General features: G+C 38.6%; 1 protein-coding gene and 1 long non-coding RNA gene across 2 annotated transcripts; both read right to left on the bottom strand.

The window, feature by feature from the left end:
- Window positions 1-229: 229 nt before the first annotated feature.
- Window positions 230-19,565, bottom strand: LOC120737338. Its single transcript, XR_005696730.1, has 3 exons — window positions 19,262-19,565; window positions 13,993-13,998; window positions 230-241 (listed from the first exon to the last, which is right to left on the bottom strand). It is a non-coding gene; the product is annotated as an uncharacterized LOC120737338 (long non-coding RNA).
- Window positions 4,573-10,210, bottom strand: LOC120737337. The gene is made up of 7 exons (XM_040037977.1): window positions 10,164-10,210; window positions 8,941-9,300; window positions 8,541-8,645; window positions 7,891-7,989; window positions 7,265-7,302; window positions 7,037-7,184; window positions 4,573-5,671 (listed from the first exon to the last, which is right to left on the bottom strand). Exons 1-6 carry the CDS (start codon window positions 10,201-10,203, stop codon window positions 7,065-7,067), a joined length of 762 nt encoding a protein of 253 aa, XP_039893911.1. The 5' UTR covers window positions 10,204-10,210; the 3' UTR covers window positions 4,573-5,671; window positions 7,037-7,064.
- Window positions 19,566-21,187: the final 1,622 nt, after the last annotated feature.

The raw sequence follows: 21,187 nt of genomic DNA on the forward strand, positions 1-21,187 counted from the left end.
TTCATCGTTTTCAGACCCCGCTGTCTTTTGCTACTCAGGTTAAACATGATATATAAGTCACTCGGATATCTTAAAAATGTAATTGTTTGGCTTTTTTCTGTGTTTTATTTGTTCCGGAGTAAATCGGTTTTGCTGAGATCAAAGTTATTAGATTAGATTAGATTAAAAAAAAAAGTTCCATTTATTGTTTGTCTTTTGCACTGAATGGAACTGGAACCTCATTGTCTCGTCTTTCTATATACTGTTCTGTATATAGCAGAGATGACAATAAAGTTGGACTTTGACTATTAGATGGCACATACCACTGCAGCACAGCACCTATAACACCTTAACAATTGTTCTAATAGAATATTATGGTGAACAGTTTCGAAAGCTGCACTTAAGATCTAGCAGGACATGCACAGAGATGAGTCCACTGTCAGAGGCCACAGAAAGAACTTCACTAAAGCTGTTTGTGTACTGTGATGAGCTTTGAAATCTGACTGAAACTCTTCAAATAAGCCATTCCTCTGCAGATGATCTGTTAGCTGTTTGACTAATACAATTCTCTGAGCTCGACAGAGCCATAGAAGTTCCTTAACCCATCCTGCTGATGGGGGAACAGGATGAGCAATGTCAGAGCCTTAAAAAATTAACTCCAACAGCCACTGGTGTGAATGTCTCTAATTAAACATCAGAAATGGACTTCACAAGGGTGGCCTGAGGGTTCAAGGTCCTCTCGTGGGCCCTGTGTTCTGTGGAACCTGATTAGCATTTACAGTACTTGGAACGTCCATTAGTAACCTCCTGTGCTTTCTAACTATGAGAGCAGGTTCACCCTGGTCACATGTGACAAATGTAAAAGGATCTGAAGAAGGAATGGACATGTACCTGTAACATCATTCGAAATGACCTGTTTGGTGGTGGGTCAGTGATGGTCTGAGGAGGCCTATCCATGGAGGAAAGCACATAACACCACCCTGTCTGCCACATCTGGGAGGACATTTTATAGGACAGCGGTCTCCAACCTTTTTTGCGCCACGGACCGGTTTATACCAAAAATATTTTCATGGACCGGCCTTTAAGGTGTCGCGGATAAATACAACATAAAACTAGTACCGGTACCGAAAAGAAGAAATTTTATTCATGACACACGTGAAAAGACCCAGGAAAACTGAGTAAAAGATAAAAACGATAACAAAATAACGCTGAAAACCGATAAAAACCCTGAAAGCTATACATTTCACACCTGAGCCTCAACTCTCGCGGCCCGGTACCAAATGACTCACGGACTGGTACCGGTCCGAGGCCCGGGGGTTGGGGACCGCTGCTATAGGACATCATTCATTGTCTCATTAAAAGCATGCCCTGACATACAGTTACGCGTACGAGCCGATGGGGGCCATAAAAACTGCTACAATTTGTAATGCTCCAAAGAAATTTCAGCAGAATAGACTAACCTGCCAAATTTTTTTTTTTATATATTCATACAGTTTTGCTTTTTATTTCTTGGTTTCATTTCCATGAAATGGTGTGGCAACATTTTATATAAAAACACATTACCCAATTCACAACAGTATAGATATTCAGCATTTTTTTTTCCCCGTTGAGATCGGGTGTGTGTATGTTCCAGTAAAGAACTAAATTTCAGGAAATGAAAGAATTATGACTGGAAAAGAAAATGATACTTTGGCAGGTTGTGGTTTGCAGCTCAGCTGCAGGACAGAGGTGGAGCAGTGGGTTCCGGGTTTGGTGTCAGGGGAGGCTGACCCTGATCTGATGACTTAAATGTGTATGGCATGTAGCAGAGGCAGGCAGCTGAAAAGCTGCTGCAACTGTCAATAAAAATCAATAAAAAAAATAAAAAAAAACATTATAAAAAATACAATTAAATACAAAATGATAATCATAAGTTACAATCATTTAAATCGCATATTTACTAGATTAAAGTCCTAAAATATAATGTGTGTTTTTCTGATAGGGCCCTGATAATTCAGTACTTCTATCTATTACTTACTATACTTTGACCTATTATGGATTTTACTTAAAAAGACATATTCATATATGTAGTTCTAGACCTTTCTTTCCCCTTATTCTTCTCTAAAAAATAAAAATCCTTCTTCAACAGATGTGCCATTCATGCCATTCATTCTGTGTTGTTGTTGTTGGTGGTAGTGATGTTGGTGTTGTTTATATTGTTGCTGGCGTTGCTGTTGTTGCTGGTGGTGTTGTCATGGTCATTTTTGTTGTGGAGGCCGATGAGAAAAATGTAAAAGCTGGCAAAGGTCGCACGGTGGATTTCAGTTTTGAACTCACTGAAGCTGCGAAGAATGACAGTCAGAGTCATAACACTACTACTAATAGTCATAACAATACTGTTCAAATCTGCATGTGACAAACAATTTGAGGTTTTGTGGTGTTTTGCTAAGAATGAAAGTTGTTTTGTTTTTTTTTGGCTAAACATAACAGGTAGTCTACTTAAAAGATTGTCAGTGAGAAGCAAAGATTTCTTCACAGATTTATAGACATGAATACAATTCTTAACCTTTTAGAGTTCTGCTCAACCAATTGGTAGAGTACATTTTCAGGCCCTATACAGTGGGGCAAAAAAGTATTTAGTCAGCCACCGATTGTGCAAGTTCCCCCACTTAAAATGATGACAGAGGTCAGTAATTTGCACCAGAGGTACACTTCAACTGTGAGAGACAGAATGTGAAAAAAAAATCCATGAATCCACATGGTAGGATTTGTAAAGAATTTATTTGTAAATCAGGGTGGAAAATAAGTATTTGGTCACCTCAAACAAGGAAAATCTCTGGCTCTCACAGACCTGTAACGTCTTCTGTAAGAAGCTTTTCTGTCCCCCACTCGTTACCTGTATGAATGGCACCTGTTTGAACTCATCATCTGTGTAAAAGACACCTGTCCACAGCCTCAAACAGTCAGACTCCAAACGCCGCCATGGCCAAGACCAAAGAGCTTTCGAAGGACACCAGGAAAAGTATTGTAGACCTGCACCAGACTGGGAAGAGTGAATCTACAATAGGCAAGCAGCTTGGTGTGAAAAAATCAACTGTGGGAGCAATCATCAGAAAATGGAAGACATACAAGACCACTGATAATCTCCCACGATCTGGGGCTCCACGCAAGATCTGATCCCGTGGGGTCAAAATGATCATGAGAACGGTGAGCAAAGATCCCAGAACCACACGGGGGGACCTGGTGAATGACCTGCAGAGAGCTGGGACCAAAGTAACAAAGGCCACCATCAGTAACACACTACAACGGCAGGGAATCAAATCCCGCAGTGCCAGACGTGTTCCGCTGCTGAAGCCAGTGCATGTCCAGGCCCGTCTGCAGTTTGCCAGAGAGCACATGGATGATACAGCAGAGGATTGGGAGAATGTCATGTGGTCAGATGAAACCAAAGTAGAACTTTTTGGTATAAACTCAACTCGTCGTGTTTGGAGGACGAAGAATACTGAGTTGCATCCCAAGAACACCATACCTACTGTGAAGCATGGGGGTGGAAACATCATGCTATGGGGCTGTTTTTCTGCCAAGGGGACAGGACGACTGATCCGTGTTAAGGACAGAATGAATGGGGCCATGTATCGTGAGATTTTGAGCCAAAACCTCCTTCCATCAGTGAGAACTTTGAAGATGAAACGAGGCTGGGTCTTCCAACATGACAATGATCCAAAACACACCGCCCGGGCAACAAAGGAGTGGCTCCGTAAGAAGCATTTGAAAGTCCTGGAGTGGCCTAGCCAGTCTCCAGACCTCAACCCCATAGAAAATCTGTGGCGGGAGTTGAAAGTCCGTGTTGCTCGGCGACAGCCCCAAAACATCACTGCTCTCGAGAAGATCTGCATGAAGGAATGGGCCAAAATACCAGCTACTGTGTGTGCAAACCTGGTAAAGACCTATAGTAAACGTTTGACCTCTGTTATTGCCAACAAAGGTTATGTTACAAAGTATTGAGTTGTATTTTTGTTATTGACCAAATACTTATTTTCCACCCTGATTTACGAATAAATTCTTTACAAATCCTACCATGTGGATTCATGGATTTTTTTTTTCACATTCTGTCTCTCACAGTTGAAGTGTACCTCTGGTGCAACTTACTGACCTCTGTCATCATTTTAGGTGGGGGAACTTGCACAATCGGTGGCTGACTAAATACTTTTTTGCCCCACTGTATGTAACTGAGGCTTTCACTGAAATTGTTTTAATGACTTACTGTCCAGTGTAATCATTTACCGTCATTCCTTACTGTGAAGCACTTTGGTGTACCCCCTGGTTTTAAACGTGCTGTATAAATTGTATTGTATCTACAACCATTTATTTGGTTACAAAAATCTACCACAAATTCCAATTCAGAATTCTTTCAGTGCCATGTCTTCCTTTTATAATGTCTCTTTCTGCTATCAGGACCTAACATGGCAGTGATTGTGGGTATCGCAGTCTGTCATTCACCAGTACAACATAGCCCGCCTCTGCAAACCAGCCCAACTAGCACATATTGCACAATAAACGCTGAACATCATGACATTATTATCTTTTAATTTGTTTTCAAAGACATTTCTCAGTTTGAAAGAAACCTTAATATAAAGCATGTGTGGTCAAGTTGAAAAGAATCTAAATTAATTCAGAACAATACATTAAATTTCCAGAGCATCAAATGTCACTTGCTGAGCTTTTGTTACCTTTGACGATCTCTCATCTTCCCACCTGTGTGTCTTTTTTCTGATATATTTTGCCTTTAAGAGTAAAGTTATTACTTTTTTTGGACCTTTAACTAGCACAAAGATGGTCTATGGTCCAAACCACACAGAAAGAAATTGTGTGTGGTGTTTGTTAACCTACTGGAAACATTGCATTTGAAATCACCTGGCATATCAAAAAAAGTTAGTGAGCACCCTGTTGTGGTGCCATGCACACAAATAAATCATGATGACATTTGTTTCTTACTAAGTTTCTTCTGCCGGGAAGCATCTGGGTGCCTGCAGCTCAGGATGTAGAGCAATAATCAAATATCTAATAATTGGGAGTTTGGTGGTTCAATTCCTAGCTTCTTCAGTCATGCTGACTACATGCTGAAGTATCTTTGGGCAAGTTACTGAGCCTTAAGTTGCTCCTGATACAGTCAGTGGAGTGTGAATGTTACATAGAGCACTAAGATGCAGACAAATGTGTTTTTAGTTACTTTTAGAATAAAACAAATTTTATTTCCTTTGTTGTTGACTTGATTTAGTTACATATTTTTTATTTGATCCTTCCTATATGTCCATAGATAAATTATAAGTTTATAATACAAGTTTATAAGTTCATTTCCTTTCCTTTGATTTTATTCAATTTTTTGAACATCATAGTCTCAAATAATAATTATATTACTATATTTTACATTAGCTGGTTCATTCGTGAGTAGTTATCACAACAACTTAACCATTTTAACTCATATTTTTTCCTTTTAGCTTTATTCCTTAGTATATCTTTCCTATCCATCGCATTCATCATGTCATTAGAGTTGTTTTAAAGCATGCATGAGCTAGCACACACAGACAATATGTAATTTAGATTTGATATCTCTGTGAGTGTAGCGTAGGTTTCGTTCCGGTCCCTGGATTGATGCTGTGGTACGTCAAATCTTCATTTGTGAACACGGCAGAGCACTTCGCTTAGAGTGCACCTAAGAAAAGAATACATATTTAAGAAGAAATGGTAGAATACATGAAACGCAGATCAGTAATGATAAGGTAAAGCAAAAGATGATGACATGGATCAGTCATTACACAACTGGATTCATTTCATTCCACTGGCTCCTCAACAATTGCAAAAACAGTCCAATTACTGCTCTGATCAAAAGATAGCATTTATGAAAAAAATTGTTATGATTAGTTGTACCTAATAAACTGGATCCAGAGTGTGTGTACATTACCAGCAAATCTGAGTATCATAATTACCTGGGTGACAGAGATCCATCAGAAAAGCATAGCAACTAACAGAAATGGGAAAGTTAACTTGGTATCACTCTACTGTGTTTATATAGAAAGGTTTGAATAGCTTGATTCTTTTTATATATATTTAAATATCAGTATCAACATGTATCAATATATATGCTTAGTCCTGAACCATCCAACATATTATTGACATAAAATCTGAACAATCTTTGAAATCCTTAATCCCATAAATTAAAAATATTTTTTTAATATAAATTTGAATCCAAATTTATTGTAAAATACAAATTTAAAAGACTTTTCCCAGGCAGCTCCACCATTCTTTCATACGGGCAGCCATATGGGGGCCACCCAATACAGAATTTCCAGTTGTATTATGCTGTTGTCAAATACAGGTAACTTGAAAAATATGGCAAAAATGAGAGAAAGAAAAGAATTATATATTAATAATGGATTGCATTTATATAGCGCTTTTCAGGACCCCTCAAAGCACTTTACAATACCACTATTCATTCACTCTCACGTTCATACACTGGTGGAGACAGCTACAGTTGTAGCCACAGCTGCCCTGGAGCAGACTGACAGAGGCAAGGCTGCCATATCGCACAATGACCGAGACTGTCTGAGCCGGGGCTCAAACCGGCAACCTTCCGATTACAAGACGAACTGCCAACTCTTGAGCAACGATCGCTGTCAACTTAATTTCCTGCTATTAAAGTCGATATCACTGAAAATGGGTAAATATGAGAACCAAATAAGATTTTGAAATCTATAATAATTTGCTTTAAATAACGATTTAATGTTTCAACTCATTGTAGGGTGTTTTTGTCTCTCCTGTGCTCAAGTTTATTTAACTTATTACCATCACAGGACAGTTTTGGCAGGAAGGCCAGCAAATTTTGAGGTGGTGGCCGGTGCCACCTTGGTGCACCCTGTTTACAGTTAAAGAAGAAACGTTTATATCTTTAACCGTCAACAGTTTATTGGGAAAAATTATTTCACAACTTTCATCTTTGTGTCTGAGAACTGAAAAATGACTATTCCCATTTTTACCTGATTCACTATAAAGAACTGAACTGAAAGATCACGCCACTTACACCGTTTTAAGTTCTAAGTGGCGATGCTTTAGTCATCTGAGCTTTCAACTCCATCTGGCTGGGGGCGTGTGGCAGTGGTGTAAACTGTAGACATTTCCACAGGAGGTGGAAATGTCTCCTCTCTGATCTCTTCATACAGCTGCTTGTCCTGAAGGAGGAGAAGAAACCACCTGACTGATACAAACTTAGCAATAATGAAAGTCATGTCTCATACTTCCTAAAACTTACATCTATGATGCTGGAGTACACATTTTCTACTGGAGGTCCTGAAAACATAAAGTTCAGAAAATAAACATCTTGCATGAGGAAACCTTGCAATACGTAGAACCTGAGGAAGCAAACTCTGTAAAATATGAGGAACTAAATCTGAAGAACTAAAATAACTTCAGGTCAGTGACATAAATATCTAAATGACTAGTAACTATTAACTAAATAGTAACTACAAGTAATTACTGCTGTAACCAGTCACTGTTCTTAGTTATAAATGAACATCTGGTGCTTTGGTTACATACAGGGAAGAGAGAGTGTGTGTGTGTGTGTGTGTGCGTGCGTGTGTGTGTGTGTGTGCTATGGAAGACAAGTTTGACTTCTGTGTACACAATTTAAAAGAACATTATAGCTTCAGATGAATAGTATCTTTTTAAAAAGTGTTCTTTAAAGTCTTACACTAAACACTTGGTACATACAAATATGTCCCACTGAAAGTTATTTTTGCAAATAGTCTCCATAAAGTATATTTCTAGATCTTACTGCAAAAACTAGGTTGGGGATAGTCTCCAAAACAGGATAATGCATCAATAAAGTCCTTTAAAAATATTACAAAATGCTTTAAAATTCATTTTTTGTACGCTCACTTATGGGTTTAGTGGCTCTCCTCTTGCAGAAAATCAGCAAAGCTGCTGATAAGAAGGCGATCAGGACAATCACAAACAGACCCGTGTATAGCAGCAGATCTACAGGAGTTGAACAGAACAGACTTAGTTTATTTAGTTTAAATACAGCATGTGGCCGTGGGCCAGTTCATTTAGCCACAGTGTTATGTGAATTCATGTGCTTGCATGTTCACAGTAAGCAGGTATTTTCCTTATCCATTCAGCACCAACACATACAACACCTCATTAGGTAGAGAGAAGTGTTCACTTAATATTACTTAAAGCATAGTTGCTCATACATGTCCACCTTAAGATGAAAACTATAAAGAGAAGTTTTTTTTGGTTTTAGGCATGATTATCTACTGCTGTGCTTCCTCATTTTAATTAAAGTATTCATTAATACCTACAGTTCAAATGAGGCTTTTTGTGTGCTATAACTGCTGTACTCACAATTGTAAAAATAGAAAGATTAGAAGATTAGAAGTACTGCACTTTTTCTACTTGTATGTTATTTCAATTTAATGTATTCTTACTTCTAACACAATTATTCCTTTGTGGGTATGTGACACATTCTAATAAACTCATGCATAATTTAAATAGACCCATCTACATACATGCAAATATAAATGTACCTGAACTTGCAGGTTGGGTGGGAAAGTGTTGGAATGCTTCAGTGGAGGATGATGTAGCAGTGGAGTTTGAACTCTCTGGTGTCATCTTCATTGTTGGTGTGGAGGCTGATGGGACAAATGTTTATGTTGAAAAAGGTTTCAGAATTAAATTTAGCATTGAAACACTTGAAGCTATCAATAATGAATAATGCAGCTAGTTAACTGACAGGTTAACTGGAGGTTCATTAATATTCTTTTAGTGAAACACGTACAATAAAGTAATAGTTTGGGCTTCACAGCAGAACTGATAAAACTGCATTTTTACAGTTGATATAATATACAAAGGTTATTTGAATAAGGTGTCAGTAAGTATTTGGACAGGTATGAACAAACATTTTCGTGACATTCAGCAGAAACTCACCTTCTTTGACAGAGATCTGAAATTCATAGTTTGAATCAAGAAAATCTACACCCATTCTGCCCAAAGAGCACCTGTACACTCCCGAGTCAGACACTTCCAGCTTTGTGATGCTCGCATACATAATTGTCTTAGTTCCTAGAAAGCTTCCTTCTTTATATTCAATGCTATATCTGCCTCGTTGAGCTGTGTCCTCTGTTGTTTCAATGAGAATTTTTCCTTGTTCACATTTTTCCTTACAGAAGAGCCTCAAGCTTCCAGACAAAGAAAATGAACAGCCAACTGTGATGTTTCCTCCCTCCCTTTCTGCATGGATGGGAATTTCAGCAGTAGCAAGATCAGCGTTTCCATCCTGAAGTGCTTCTGAAAATGCAAACAATCAGTAATTACAACATGCCCAAACTAATTTAAAACACCTTTATAAATTAAATTGAAGACCAAAAATTATTTAAGCAGATCGAACATTTTCAGTTTCAGTTAAATTCACTACATTTTTATTGATTTTGAATTTGCAAACACAGCTCCATGATTCTTCCTGACATCAACACAAACCATCGGCTGATGAAAACTCAGAACCTTATTTAAAAAAAGCTTGAAAGCTGGACTTTTTGTGTTTCTGATTAAATCTTCTTTTGCTTTCTTTGCATGTGAAATGGAGGTTGTGGATTTGTTGTTTCCGTTAACACGTTCATGTTGTGCTTTTTAAAACAATGGAAACGACTCTCTAAGATTATTTTTTTAATATCCTGTGTATTTGCTAACTCAGTAAGTCTGACGCAACACCAGTCTGCACTTCTAACTCTTTATACCAGAAAAGGCAACAAAAAATTGATCTTTTAAAAAAAGAAAAACATTTGGGTAATTCAACAAAGATGAAACTATGATTAGAAGGCCAATGTCTAACGAGAGATCTATTGTGAAACTAAAAATATATCTATAAAAAAATATTTTTGTGCTAAGAACTTATTTTCTCCATACATTTATATTTTTAAGCAGTTAAATTGTGTTGTTGGTGAGCTATGTGTGGAAGTGACCTTTTCCCAACTCTTAACCACGTGTTTAACCACAGAAACCAATAACTTGTAAGCGAGAGGTGACAATAATGAGCAAAACAGAATAAACCATTTAAACTGTTCAGCAAGTTGCAAAATGAATTCGTTAACACCACATAGAAATAAAATAATAATAAAAGTGATAAAACAAGTTAAATAAGAAAATTTACTCACGAATGAAGATGAAACAGACCAAACTGTGACACAGTTTCATATCGAGGCTGTGATGAGTAACTGCTTCCTCTCTTCCTTCTTTACTTAGAAAAAAGGAACATTCGACTTCCTGTTTTGCAAGAATGATTTAGTCCAATTTTATGAAAAGGTTTCATTAACTACAGACAAAAATTAAATCCTTTGTTTTGAATGTAAAACAAACCAGAACTAGTGTAAGTAAAAGTGCATTTCAGTGCATGCTTCAGCTGTTGCAATGTTTGTTCATTGCCCCTCATTGGTTTTGTTTCAGTCCTGATTTTAGCTGATATTTGTGCAAAATTGTGAGGTTAACCACAAACAGTGATATTGTCTTTTGTAACAAAACCATGATAATTTACTACTCACACAGGGTTTTTACCGCTCAGAAATTTGACACCGGAAGAAACCTTAAGTTGAATCTAAAGGTTAACTATGTTGGCACATTAGAAGAAGTGTGTGTAGGTTTGGTGGCAGAGAAAGTCAACGAGGTTACACACAGATGAACAAGGAAGGAGAGGTGGCAGTTTAAACTGTCACATGAGAGATGACCTACAATACTGAAACACAGAGACTAGAATGATTTCAGAGTCTGCCAGGTTGTCCAGGTGAAGTTTAAGATGAGCATGTGCAGTTTCTAATGTCTCTAAACTAGGAACCATCTTAACAACTTCCCCAAACACTATTCAGCTGAATTACAGTCAAAATCTTGTCTTGTGTGTTCTTTTGCAAGAACATGAGATTGTACGCTGTGCTTAACACTCGCAGGTAAGTACTCATGACTGCATGTGCCTTTGTTCTGCAAGGAGATCTTACCTGTCATGAGCAAACCGGTCTTCCATACTTGCCTGTTTTTTGTTTTTTTTTAGCATGCTTTTCTTTTTGTACTTTCACTTTGTGTTGGACCATGTCCCGTGTTCCTGCACACTGCACAAAAACATATATTAGTGTCACACATTGTGAATACCCACAGTGGCATTGAAGTCAAGCACTTGTGGTTGCAACATGCCTTAGGTTGTCCCAAGGTTGTGCAGGTGGATCTTACCTGTGATGGCTTCACCAGCTTCCATACTTGCCTCTGAAAATGTAATAAGTGATTTATTCAGCTTTTTTGGTCTCAACTGTGACAAACATGCTGCGTAGCAGGTTATGTTCCAGATTAGAAATCCACAGATATTAAATCGTCACGAACTGACTGATTGGATCATTGGAAAAAGCATCTCCATTCCTGGAAGATCCCTCAGGCCTCTGTGTGTGTACAGCAGGAGGGTGTAAAGTTTTCCGGTGGGAAAATATGGTTAGGAGTAAGGTGGACATCATAGACATTAATGTCTAATCAGGGAAATGTGCTGGACAATAGATGCTAGTAGACAATTGTGTCTATTTTCTACCACTTTCCCATGATTATCAGTAAGAAATATATAGCCTTCGAGGAAACTTTATTTTTTCCTGTTGGTTCCAAATATTTTGTTTGTTCTCTAAGCACAAATACATGACACTAAAACAGAGTACTTGTTTGTACTTGCTAAACTTACATCCAGTTTGCATGTAGACTAATTTTTAATTTTGTTATTTATTCTTTACTTGCTCTCAAACTATTAAACACCACCGAGGATTCAGATGAGAGAATAAAGTAGTGCTACATTTATATCTAGTCTACATCTAGTAGATCTTCAGAGAGTACTTCAAGTAATCTTGGTAACCTTGCAGTAGCTTGGTTTCAAGCTTCACCGTGATCCCATCTTGCAGGTCAGTTCCTCTCACACTCAAAGCTCCTTCTTCCATCACTCTTGGGGCTTGTTACCCGATTTTGGGTGGGGGTGGTTATATTGTTAATGGACTGATTCATATATAGCACTTTTTTACTCTCCTGGAGTGCTCAAAGCTCTTTATGCAACATGCCACATTCACCCATTCACACTCAGTCACACATGCACTTTTTTAAGTGCTCACTAACTGTTCTTCTAAAACATGTAGCTTGATCTCTGATCCTTTAAAGAAAGTTCAATTCACCCTTCATTATTAGCTTCAAGGGTCTCTAGACCCAAATACAATATTGCATTTTATATTTGATTTCAGTTAAATTTTAATGGTGTTTTAAAACTTTGAAGTCCTTAAACTTACTACTATGCAGTTTATTATGTTGCCAGAGTCGCTGAAGACCAGTGTTGGGCAAGTTACTTTGAAAAAGTAATTAATTATAGTTACTAGTTACTTCTTCAAAAAAGTAACTGAGTTAGTAACTGAGTTACAATATTCTAAAAGTAATTAATTACTTGAAAAGTAACTATTGCGTTACTTTAAAAAAATGTTTAAAATGTTTAAGCCTCTGGGGTCCAGGGGCCATTTTTAACTACTTTTGATTTTCCCTCCACATTTCACCTTTAAAAACAGTTTATTTGCCTTGTTTGGTATCATCCTTTTCAGCGCAACCTTATGTGTCTGAATAAAGAGTTGTGTTTTCATTTTGACATACTGTATTAACACAACTGATCTAAAATCAGACAAAAAAAACATAAAATCAGAGTAGAAAAAGTTATATTTTTTATCGTAACAACCACAAACATGTTTATTGAATCATATTTCATAACTTTAAATGCAAATACAAATTGTCAATTTTAAAATCATATGCACAAGTTTTGCAAACAACAAAGTTATTTGCATTCATTTACCTTTTACTCTTTTTTTAAATAACCATTTCAAACTATTTACAGAACAATCAGCTGTTCCGCATTCAATAAGATGCCACACAAATTATTTGTGCCACTCCAAAAACACAATTTCTGTCCACTATAAAGGAGAATATCAAAGCCTGATACCTGCAGGTCTGACAGCAGCAGGTGTATCACTCCTGTTTCTACCTGGAGACAGCAGTCGCCCCATTGTTCTGACACACAACACAAAACTATCCACAACACTACACACTAACTACACAAGACAACACATTAAGTACACACTCCAAACACGCTAAACGTCACAAATCTCTCACATCTCAAAACTCCCTCTCTCTCTCTTTTTCTGCTCTCTCTCTCTCGCTCTCTCTCTCTCCCTAAAACTTCCCGGGTTTTTTTTTTTTGGGGGGGGGGTGCTGGGGGGGGTTACTCATGAGCAGAGAGTGCTTGCTAGCGCCGTCCTTAGACAGTAAATATGACTAAACTATTCAGGAAAAAAACGCTGCCTATATATTGTTTATCATGACTCTGGTTTTACGTAGCCTATCAACACAATTTAAAAACTGGTATATATCACCTTGTTGCTTTGTCTTTAAGTGGTCATGTGATTGGCTTACCACGACTACTTTATTCTTCCTCAGTCAAACAGCAGCACTCATGCGATTGTTTTGACCCCTTAGCTCCAGGTGTCGTGCTAGAAAGTGATCGTGATTACTAGCGGTGCAACAATACTCGTATCGATAGTGAACCGTTCGATACAGTGCTTTCGGTTCGGTACGCATATGTATTGAGCAATACACAATTTTTAATTTATTTTATCAATTTTTCTTCTGTCTGTGTTGAGCGCTCAGTGGATCTGCGTTCGACTACTCCGCCTAGGCTGCACTGTCGAGTGCAGATCCACTGAGCGCAGCACAAGCTAGCAAGACAGAAGTTAAGCTTCTTTTTAAAAAAAAAGAAGAAGAAGAAGAAGAAGTTAAGCTCGTTGCAACATGGCAACTGCCTCAACGATACCCGAAATTGAACCTCCCCCACCCTCATTCAGATCTGGGGTTTGGAACCATCTTGGTTTTCATGTGAAGCATGACCCTGATGGTAAGCGCGTCATGGACAAAAGTAAAACAGTATGTCGGATGTGCCACACAATGCTCAATTGGTGGGAACTAGTGCGTTACCGCAGTTAGCTCGTTAACGTGTTGACGCCCCACACACGGAGCGATCCGAGGTAACTTGTTAACGGAGATTTTCCGCGTCATTTTAACAAGATTAACGCTGACAGCATTAGTGGGAACACAACAAATATAACTGCACATTTACGCCGACATCATCCTAGTGCAAAGACAAGTGGAAGCAGACAAAAACAACAAGCAAGCATGCTACAAACTTTACCCGAGTCATTTAGACAGCCGTTAGCACATGATTCTCCTTATGGGGACCTGATATGTTTAATATGCTGCTGAGAATATAGCCCAGAAGAAGCGTATAGTATAGCTTTTATTTTGGAAAGAGCCATTTCTCTGTAATAAACTCTCGTTCCCAAAGATGAGTGATTTCTTGATCAGAAAGATTTGTTTATTTATTTTTATTATTTTGTTGTTTCAGCAACATTTAATTTAAAAACTGTACTTTTGAATTAAAATATATATTTATAATTTTAATAGATGACAAAATTAAAAGGCATGAACATTTTTTTGTATCGAAAAAATATCGAACTGTGACACCAAAGTATCGAACCATCACTGCTGAAGACAAGCAAATTGCTGTTCATCAATACTTTGAAACATAAGAGTTCAGTTTGAAAGCATACAACACAATATTTGGGAGTACTGTTGCATCACCACCAGGTGGTGCTTTTAGGTTAACTGAGGATTTTGTACATTACAAGAAAAAAACAAAAGAAACTCACTGGCACATTCAAATCTTTATATTCTTTTTTTCATTAAAGGAAAGGAAAAGGATGAGTTTGAAGTCACAATCCATAGTATGAGTTTTTGTTTCTCTGGTTGCAAAATCAACCTTTATGGTATAAAATCCATATTCAGATGTGGACAGTATCATTTGTGTTGTTATGTGTGAGTGGAGAGTAGATTTGATCCAGGTCCCTGCTGGCTGGATCAAGGCTCTGATAGATCGGATCGTCTGGTGGCGGGACTGGAGAACAATTCTCATAAATTGTAACCTAGGGGAAAATATACAGATTTGATAAAACTGTGACACATTCAAACAGAAACTGATGACATGCCTTAGCTTTAAGTAATTGAGGAAAATTGCAGAATTCACCACCATCCTCCCAGACATTTTCACCAGCACGATGCATCCGGACCTCACCACCATCATCTGCATGTTGGTAAAATACTTAGCTAACTAGACATAGAAAGTTAGACTCCATCCCCAATTTTTTCCATGTCACTCTGCACCACTGCTCCTCGAAACCGAGCCCACTGCCTTACTTCCTGTAGAAACCAAACAGCAAGCCCATAAATGCACGGCACAACAAAGACAAGCCACCTCGACAGGACAAGACTCAGCTGTACATCTGCATCTAAAGACAAACGGTCAGATTTTCAAGGATGCCAGTGTTCACATTTTGGTCCAAGAAGACAAATGGTTTGAAAGAGCAGTGAAAGAGACCATTTATGTCCATCATCACTGATCACAGATGAACCATTATTAAACAGAGGGGGTGGCTTACAACATCAATTGTCAGTCTTGAGATCCCTTCCCAGGCACCTCAACCTCTACTCACATCTCGCATCACCTCAATAAATTCCATGATAAGCTGAGGCAACATCACACAGTGGTTTCACCCCAAACCTCTGGTGGTATTGACCCATGCTTTTTTTCACACAGGCAAAAAACACCCTACATGGTGACATCCGATCTGCTGCAAAGATCATTGGCTTCTCACTACCCACAAAGGATGACATTGCCACATCCCACTCCCTCAGTAGAGCCAGGAACATCATAAAGAATCCCCTACACCCTAGCCATAATCAGTCCTAGCTGCTGGCATCAGGCAGGCACAACAGGACTGCTAAAAAATCCACATCCAGACTCAGAGATACTTTATTCTCAGTTCCAAAATCATAAACTCTTGTATGCAGTAACAGTCACTGAGTCACAGAGACAATACAATCAATCTTGATTTAAAAAGAAATGTGATTTGTGATTCCTTTCATCGATAACATATTGCCGCTGTTGTGGTTTGCAAAGAAGACCCGGATTTGTCTGTAACAAGTAGTGAAACCTGAAATATGTGTGATGCACACTGGAAACTGAGATCTTCACATTCAAAGCACAAGTTTCACCTTACAGCTACTCCCAGCATGTTTCAAAAGGCACATCAGCAAACAAACAAAAAGAAAAATGAAATTGTACTAAAAGATTCATAATTGTCAACACAACACAAAGCTATTTGATACACCATTAATTAAAAGAAAATCTGATTACTGCAACTTTAATTAAAGGTGAAGTAGGGATTTGATACAAAATCAGAAATAAAGCTCTTCTAAAAACAAAAGAAGAAGAAGAAGAAATGAAGATGGCTCGCCTCAGTCTGGTTGTGGTCAGGGTTTCTCCGTCTGTTCTGACCTATAGAAAAAACATCAGTTAAATATAACTTCACAGTCATGAGGACAGTAGAAAGAGCATCACTTCCTTTGAGGTGACAGTGCTCAAGGTGACAGTGCTCACTAAACCAAGGCACAATGTACATTTCAATTCCTTTAATTTTAAATATGTTTATATTGTCTATCCTGTAAAATAGTCAGATATCTATTCATATTAATGTACAGAATTCACCTGCTTGCTGCTACTACTGCACATTCACCCAGTGTATATACTATATGTGTGTATATATATATATATATATATATATATAATGTTCTTCCTCTACACCCCCCCCCCCCCCCAAATTTTTGCACATGTCGAGGAGCGTGTCAGGCTACATTTCACTGTGTGTTATACTTGTATAACTATGCATGTGACAAATAATAAAGAACCTAGAACCTAGAACCTGACCACTGCACTACTGGGCCACCTGACTATTTGAATGAGTTACAGTATCTCACAAAAGTGAGTACAGCCCATACATTTTTGTAAATATTTTGTTATATCTTTTCATGGGACAACACTGAAGATATGACACTTTGATACAATGTAAAGTAGTCAGTGTACAGCTTGTATAACAGTGTCAATTTGATGTTACCTCAAAATAACTCAACATATGGCCATTATTGCTTAAAACCCTAAGGGAAAATGTCCAAATTGTGCCCAAATAGCCCTTTTCCTTCCCTAATGTCATGTGACTCATTAGCGTTACAAGGTCTCAGGTTTAAATGGGGAACAGGTGTGTTGAATTTGGTGTTATTGCTCTCACACATTCTGATATCATCATGGCAAAGTATTCTCTAAGGATCTGAAAAAGAGAATTGCTACTCTACATAAAGATGGCCTAGGCCAGCGGTCCCTGACCTTTTTTGATAAATACAACAAAATAAAATTATACGACCAAGACAATAACTGTGGTGCTTTGTAAATATATATAAAAACATAAATTCACTGTGCAATTGTGTAACTTTATTAGCAGCGTCCTCCTGAAATGCGCCAACAACATAGTTATAGTTATAGTTTATTTATTTATATAGCACATTTAATTACAACAGGAGCGTTGACCAAAGTGCTGTACAAGAATACAACATACCTAATAAAATAACTTAGAGTATTGATGGCAAAACACCTAATATGAATTAACAAATAACTCTCATGCTGTATTAAAGGCCAGTAAATAAAAATGTGTTTTAAGATAAGATTTAAAAAGATTGACAGTACAAACCTCGCCATGGTCGAATATGGTCTGATGAGACCAAGATAAACCTATTTGGTTCAGATGGTGTATAGGATGTGTGGTGGTAACCAGGTGAGGAGTATAAAGCCAGATGTGTCTTGCCTCCAGTCAAGCATGGTAGTGGGATGTCATTGCTGCATGAGTGCTGCTGACACTGGGGAGCTACAGTTATCTGAGGGAACCATGAATGCCAGTATTTACTCTGACATACTGAAGCAGAGCATGATCCCCTCCCTTCAGAAACTGGGCCACAGGACAGTATTCCAACATGATAACGACCCCAAACACACCTTCAAAAAGACCAGTGCTTTGCTAAATAAACCGAGGGTAAAGGTACTTGACTGGCCAAGCATGTCTCCGGACTATTGAGCACCTGTGGGGCATCCTCAAATGGAAGGTGGTGGAGCGCAAGGTCTCTAACATCCACCTGCCCCATGATGTCATCATAGAGGAGTGGAAGAGCTCTAGTGAACTCTATACCCAACAGAGTTAAGACAGTGTTGGCAAATAGTGGTGGCCACACAAAATATTGAAACTTTGGGAACAGTTTGGACATTTTCCCTTGGGGCTGTACTCACTTTTGTTGCCAGCAGTTTAGAAATTAATGGCTGTATGTTGAGGTATTTTAAGGTGATATCAAATTTACACTGTTACACAAGCTCTGCACTGACTACTTAACATTGTATCAAAGTGTCATGTCTTCAATGTTGTCCCATGAAAAGGTATAATAAAATATTTACAAAAATGTATGGGGTGTACTCACTTTTGTGAGATACTGTATTCTTAATCACACAGATAAGGTTGGAAGGTAACTTACGATCAGAGATGTCTGTCTTCTTTTTACAAACGAGAAACAGAAATACGGGCAACACCAAAACCCACAACGCCTCCTTTTTAAACGCAGGCAAATCTAATGGAAGACAATGAGAAAGCGAGACAGAACTTTAAAAGGCCAGAATAACATTATAGGAAGGAAAGAGACCCTTGAAGCTCAGACTACCATGTAGAATAATGAAGGTGAATTAAACTTTCTTTAACGGATCAGAGAAATCAAGCTACATTTTTTTAGACAAAACTCACCTGTGACGACAATATGAAAATTACAGCACGACTCCAGATTCCCCGATTTGTTCAAAGTGCAGTTGTACATGCCTGAGTCTGAGTTTTTCAGCTGTGTGATGCTCAGATAAAGAAAATCTTCGTTGTGAATGCTGTATCTCTCCCTCTGAGCCGAGTCGTTAGTTGTTTGAAAGAGAATAATTGTGTCACCATTTTTCTTGCAGAACAGTTTCTTTTGTCCAGGAGAAGAACATTTGCAGCTGATTGTGATGGACCCTCCTTCTGTTGCCATATGATTGGGAAAACCAGTGTTTCCATCCTGCAGCGCTGTTGAAAAATCATTAGTTAAGATTTTCCTACAGGTTAAAGCAGCGCAAAGCTAATTCCTTCTTCATATTTACAGGTTTACAATTTGATTTGTTTACTCAGATTCAGAAATTTATACAACATTATCTTCTTCTAATAAATGTATAAGACTTGTAAAAAAAAAAATACCAGCTAAAAACTCTGTGAAGGTTTTCAGTCATCTAGGTCATCGTAGTCTAAGGAGCTTGGAAAGAAAAGCGTCTGGACTTATTTAAGTTGCTTGCAGACGTTTCATCTCTCATCCGAGAAGCTTTTTCAGTTCTAGGATTAAATGGTGGAGGGTCCCAGATTTAAACCCTATGGGAGTGTCCCCCCAACAGGGATAATGGACCCCCTTATGATCCTCTAATTAGTCACACAAGCCAAGGTGTGAAAACAGGTGTAGGTCACAATAAGCCAAGGTTTCAGGTGAACTCATTGTGAAACCTAGCCGTACCCTATCATGTGAGTGGGTGTTAGGTGTCTGGGAAGGGATCTCAAAACTGGATTATAGATGGCAGACAGTTGGTGTTGTAAACCACCGCCTATGTTCAAAGACGGTAGTTCACAGTGGAAATAGATAGCCCCAGTGGACATAGATGGAGTCACCACTCCCACCACCCTCTGGAACACAAACTTGGAGTAATCAAGACCCTACAACACTATCCAGGAAATGTTCCCTCTGAGCCTGATGGGAAAAAGAAGGAACGCACACATGTGAAGGAGGCTCTTAAAACATGCGGTTATCCTAATTGGGCCTTCATCAAGTCAACAAAGAGACTGAAAAAAAGATCAGACAACTGGGGAGGGGAGGATCAGAAAGAGAAACGCAATATTATTATCCTGTATGTAGCAGCTTTATCAGAAAAACTCAGGAGAGTCTACAAACACTACATCCCAGTGTACTTCAGACCCAGCAACAGACTCAGACAAAAACTGGTTCATCCCAAGAACAGAACTCCTAAACACAAACTTAACAACGTAGTATATGCTGTACAGTGTAGCCAGTATTGGGGAGTAACGGAATACAGTTACTGTTCAAAAAGGTGGTATTCAGAATACAGATACTTTGTAGAAATAAAATGATTACACAGTGGTCTTTTCCTGTTTCATATGTTAGGCTATGCTCTCTCTATTTCTGGTAATTCCACAGCAGTGGGAACCCCCCCCAAAAAACATGCATTAAGAGGCTCTAATGCCTGTGTCTCAATCTCGCGGCCCATGTCACCCCTAGTTGCGGCCCGCATGATGAAGTGAAGAAATATTTTAAAAAATTATTATTCAAAAACTTATTTAACATGAAGGCAATAGGCAGAGTGTTTGTACAGGCAAAGCCCTAAAGAATGTAGCTTCATGGGCAGCGTAGCCCATGCTGCACGGAGAATGGAGGGAAGGAGAAGGTCACTCCTTCGAGGACACCTATGTTCACATTTTGGACAGAGAAGACAGATGGTTTGAAAGATGTCATCTATGAATGACCATCTTTGAACAGAGGCGGTGGTTTACGACACCAACTGTCTTCCATCTATAATCCAGTTTTGAGATCCTTTCCAAGACGCCTCAGTGCCCACTCACATCCTGGGCGTTTGACCTCAGGAAATCACATGATAGGGTATGGTTAGTTCTCACAGCGAATTCACCCGAAACCTTGGCTGATTGTGATCTACACCCGTTTTCACACCTTGGCTTGTGTGATTAGGTAGAGGATCATTAGGTGGTCTATTTTCCCTCTTGGGGGGACTCTCCACCATTTGACCTTAGAACTGAAGAAGCTTCTCGGATGAGAGGTGAAACATCTTAAAGCAACTTAAAGAAGTCCAGACGCTTTTTTTTTCCAAGCTGTGCTAATAAAATAAAATAGCATGTTTTAGACCAGTGGTCCCCAACCCCCAGGCCAAGGACCGGTACCGGTCTGTGAGTCGTTTGGCACCAGCTGGGGTGTGAAATTTATGGCTTTTCGGGGGTTTTAACTCGGTTTCTCTGGCTCTTTTCCTGTATTGTAGTTGTGTGTCTGATTTTGAAAGAAATATACATGTTACCATTGCGACCAGAAAGCATTAAGGGGCACAGAGAGGAGGATTTTACTC

The sequence above is a fragment of the Simochromis diagramma genome, unplaced genomic scaffold (assembly GCF_900408965.1).
Source record: "Simochromis diagramma unplaced genomic scaffold, fSimDia1.1 OVJJ01000061.1, whole genome shotgun sequence".
NCBI lineage: Eukaryota > Metazoa > Chordata > Actinopteri > Cichliformes > Cichlidae > Simochromis > Simochromis diagramma.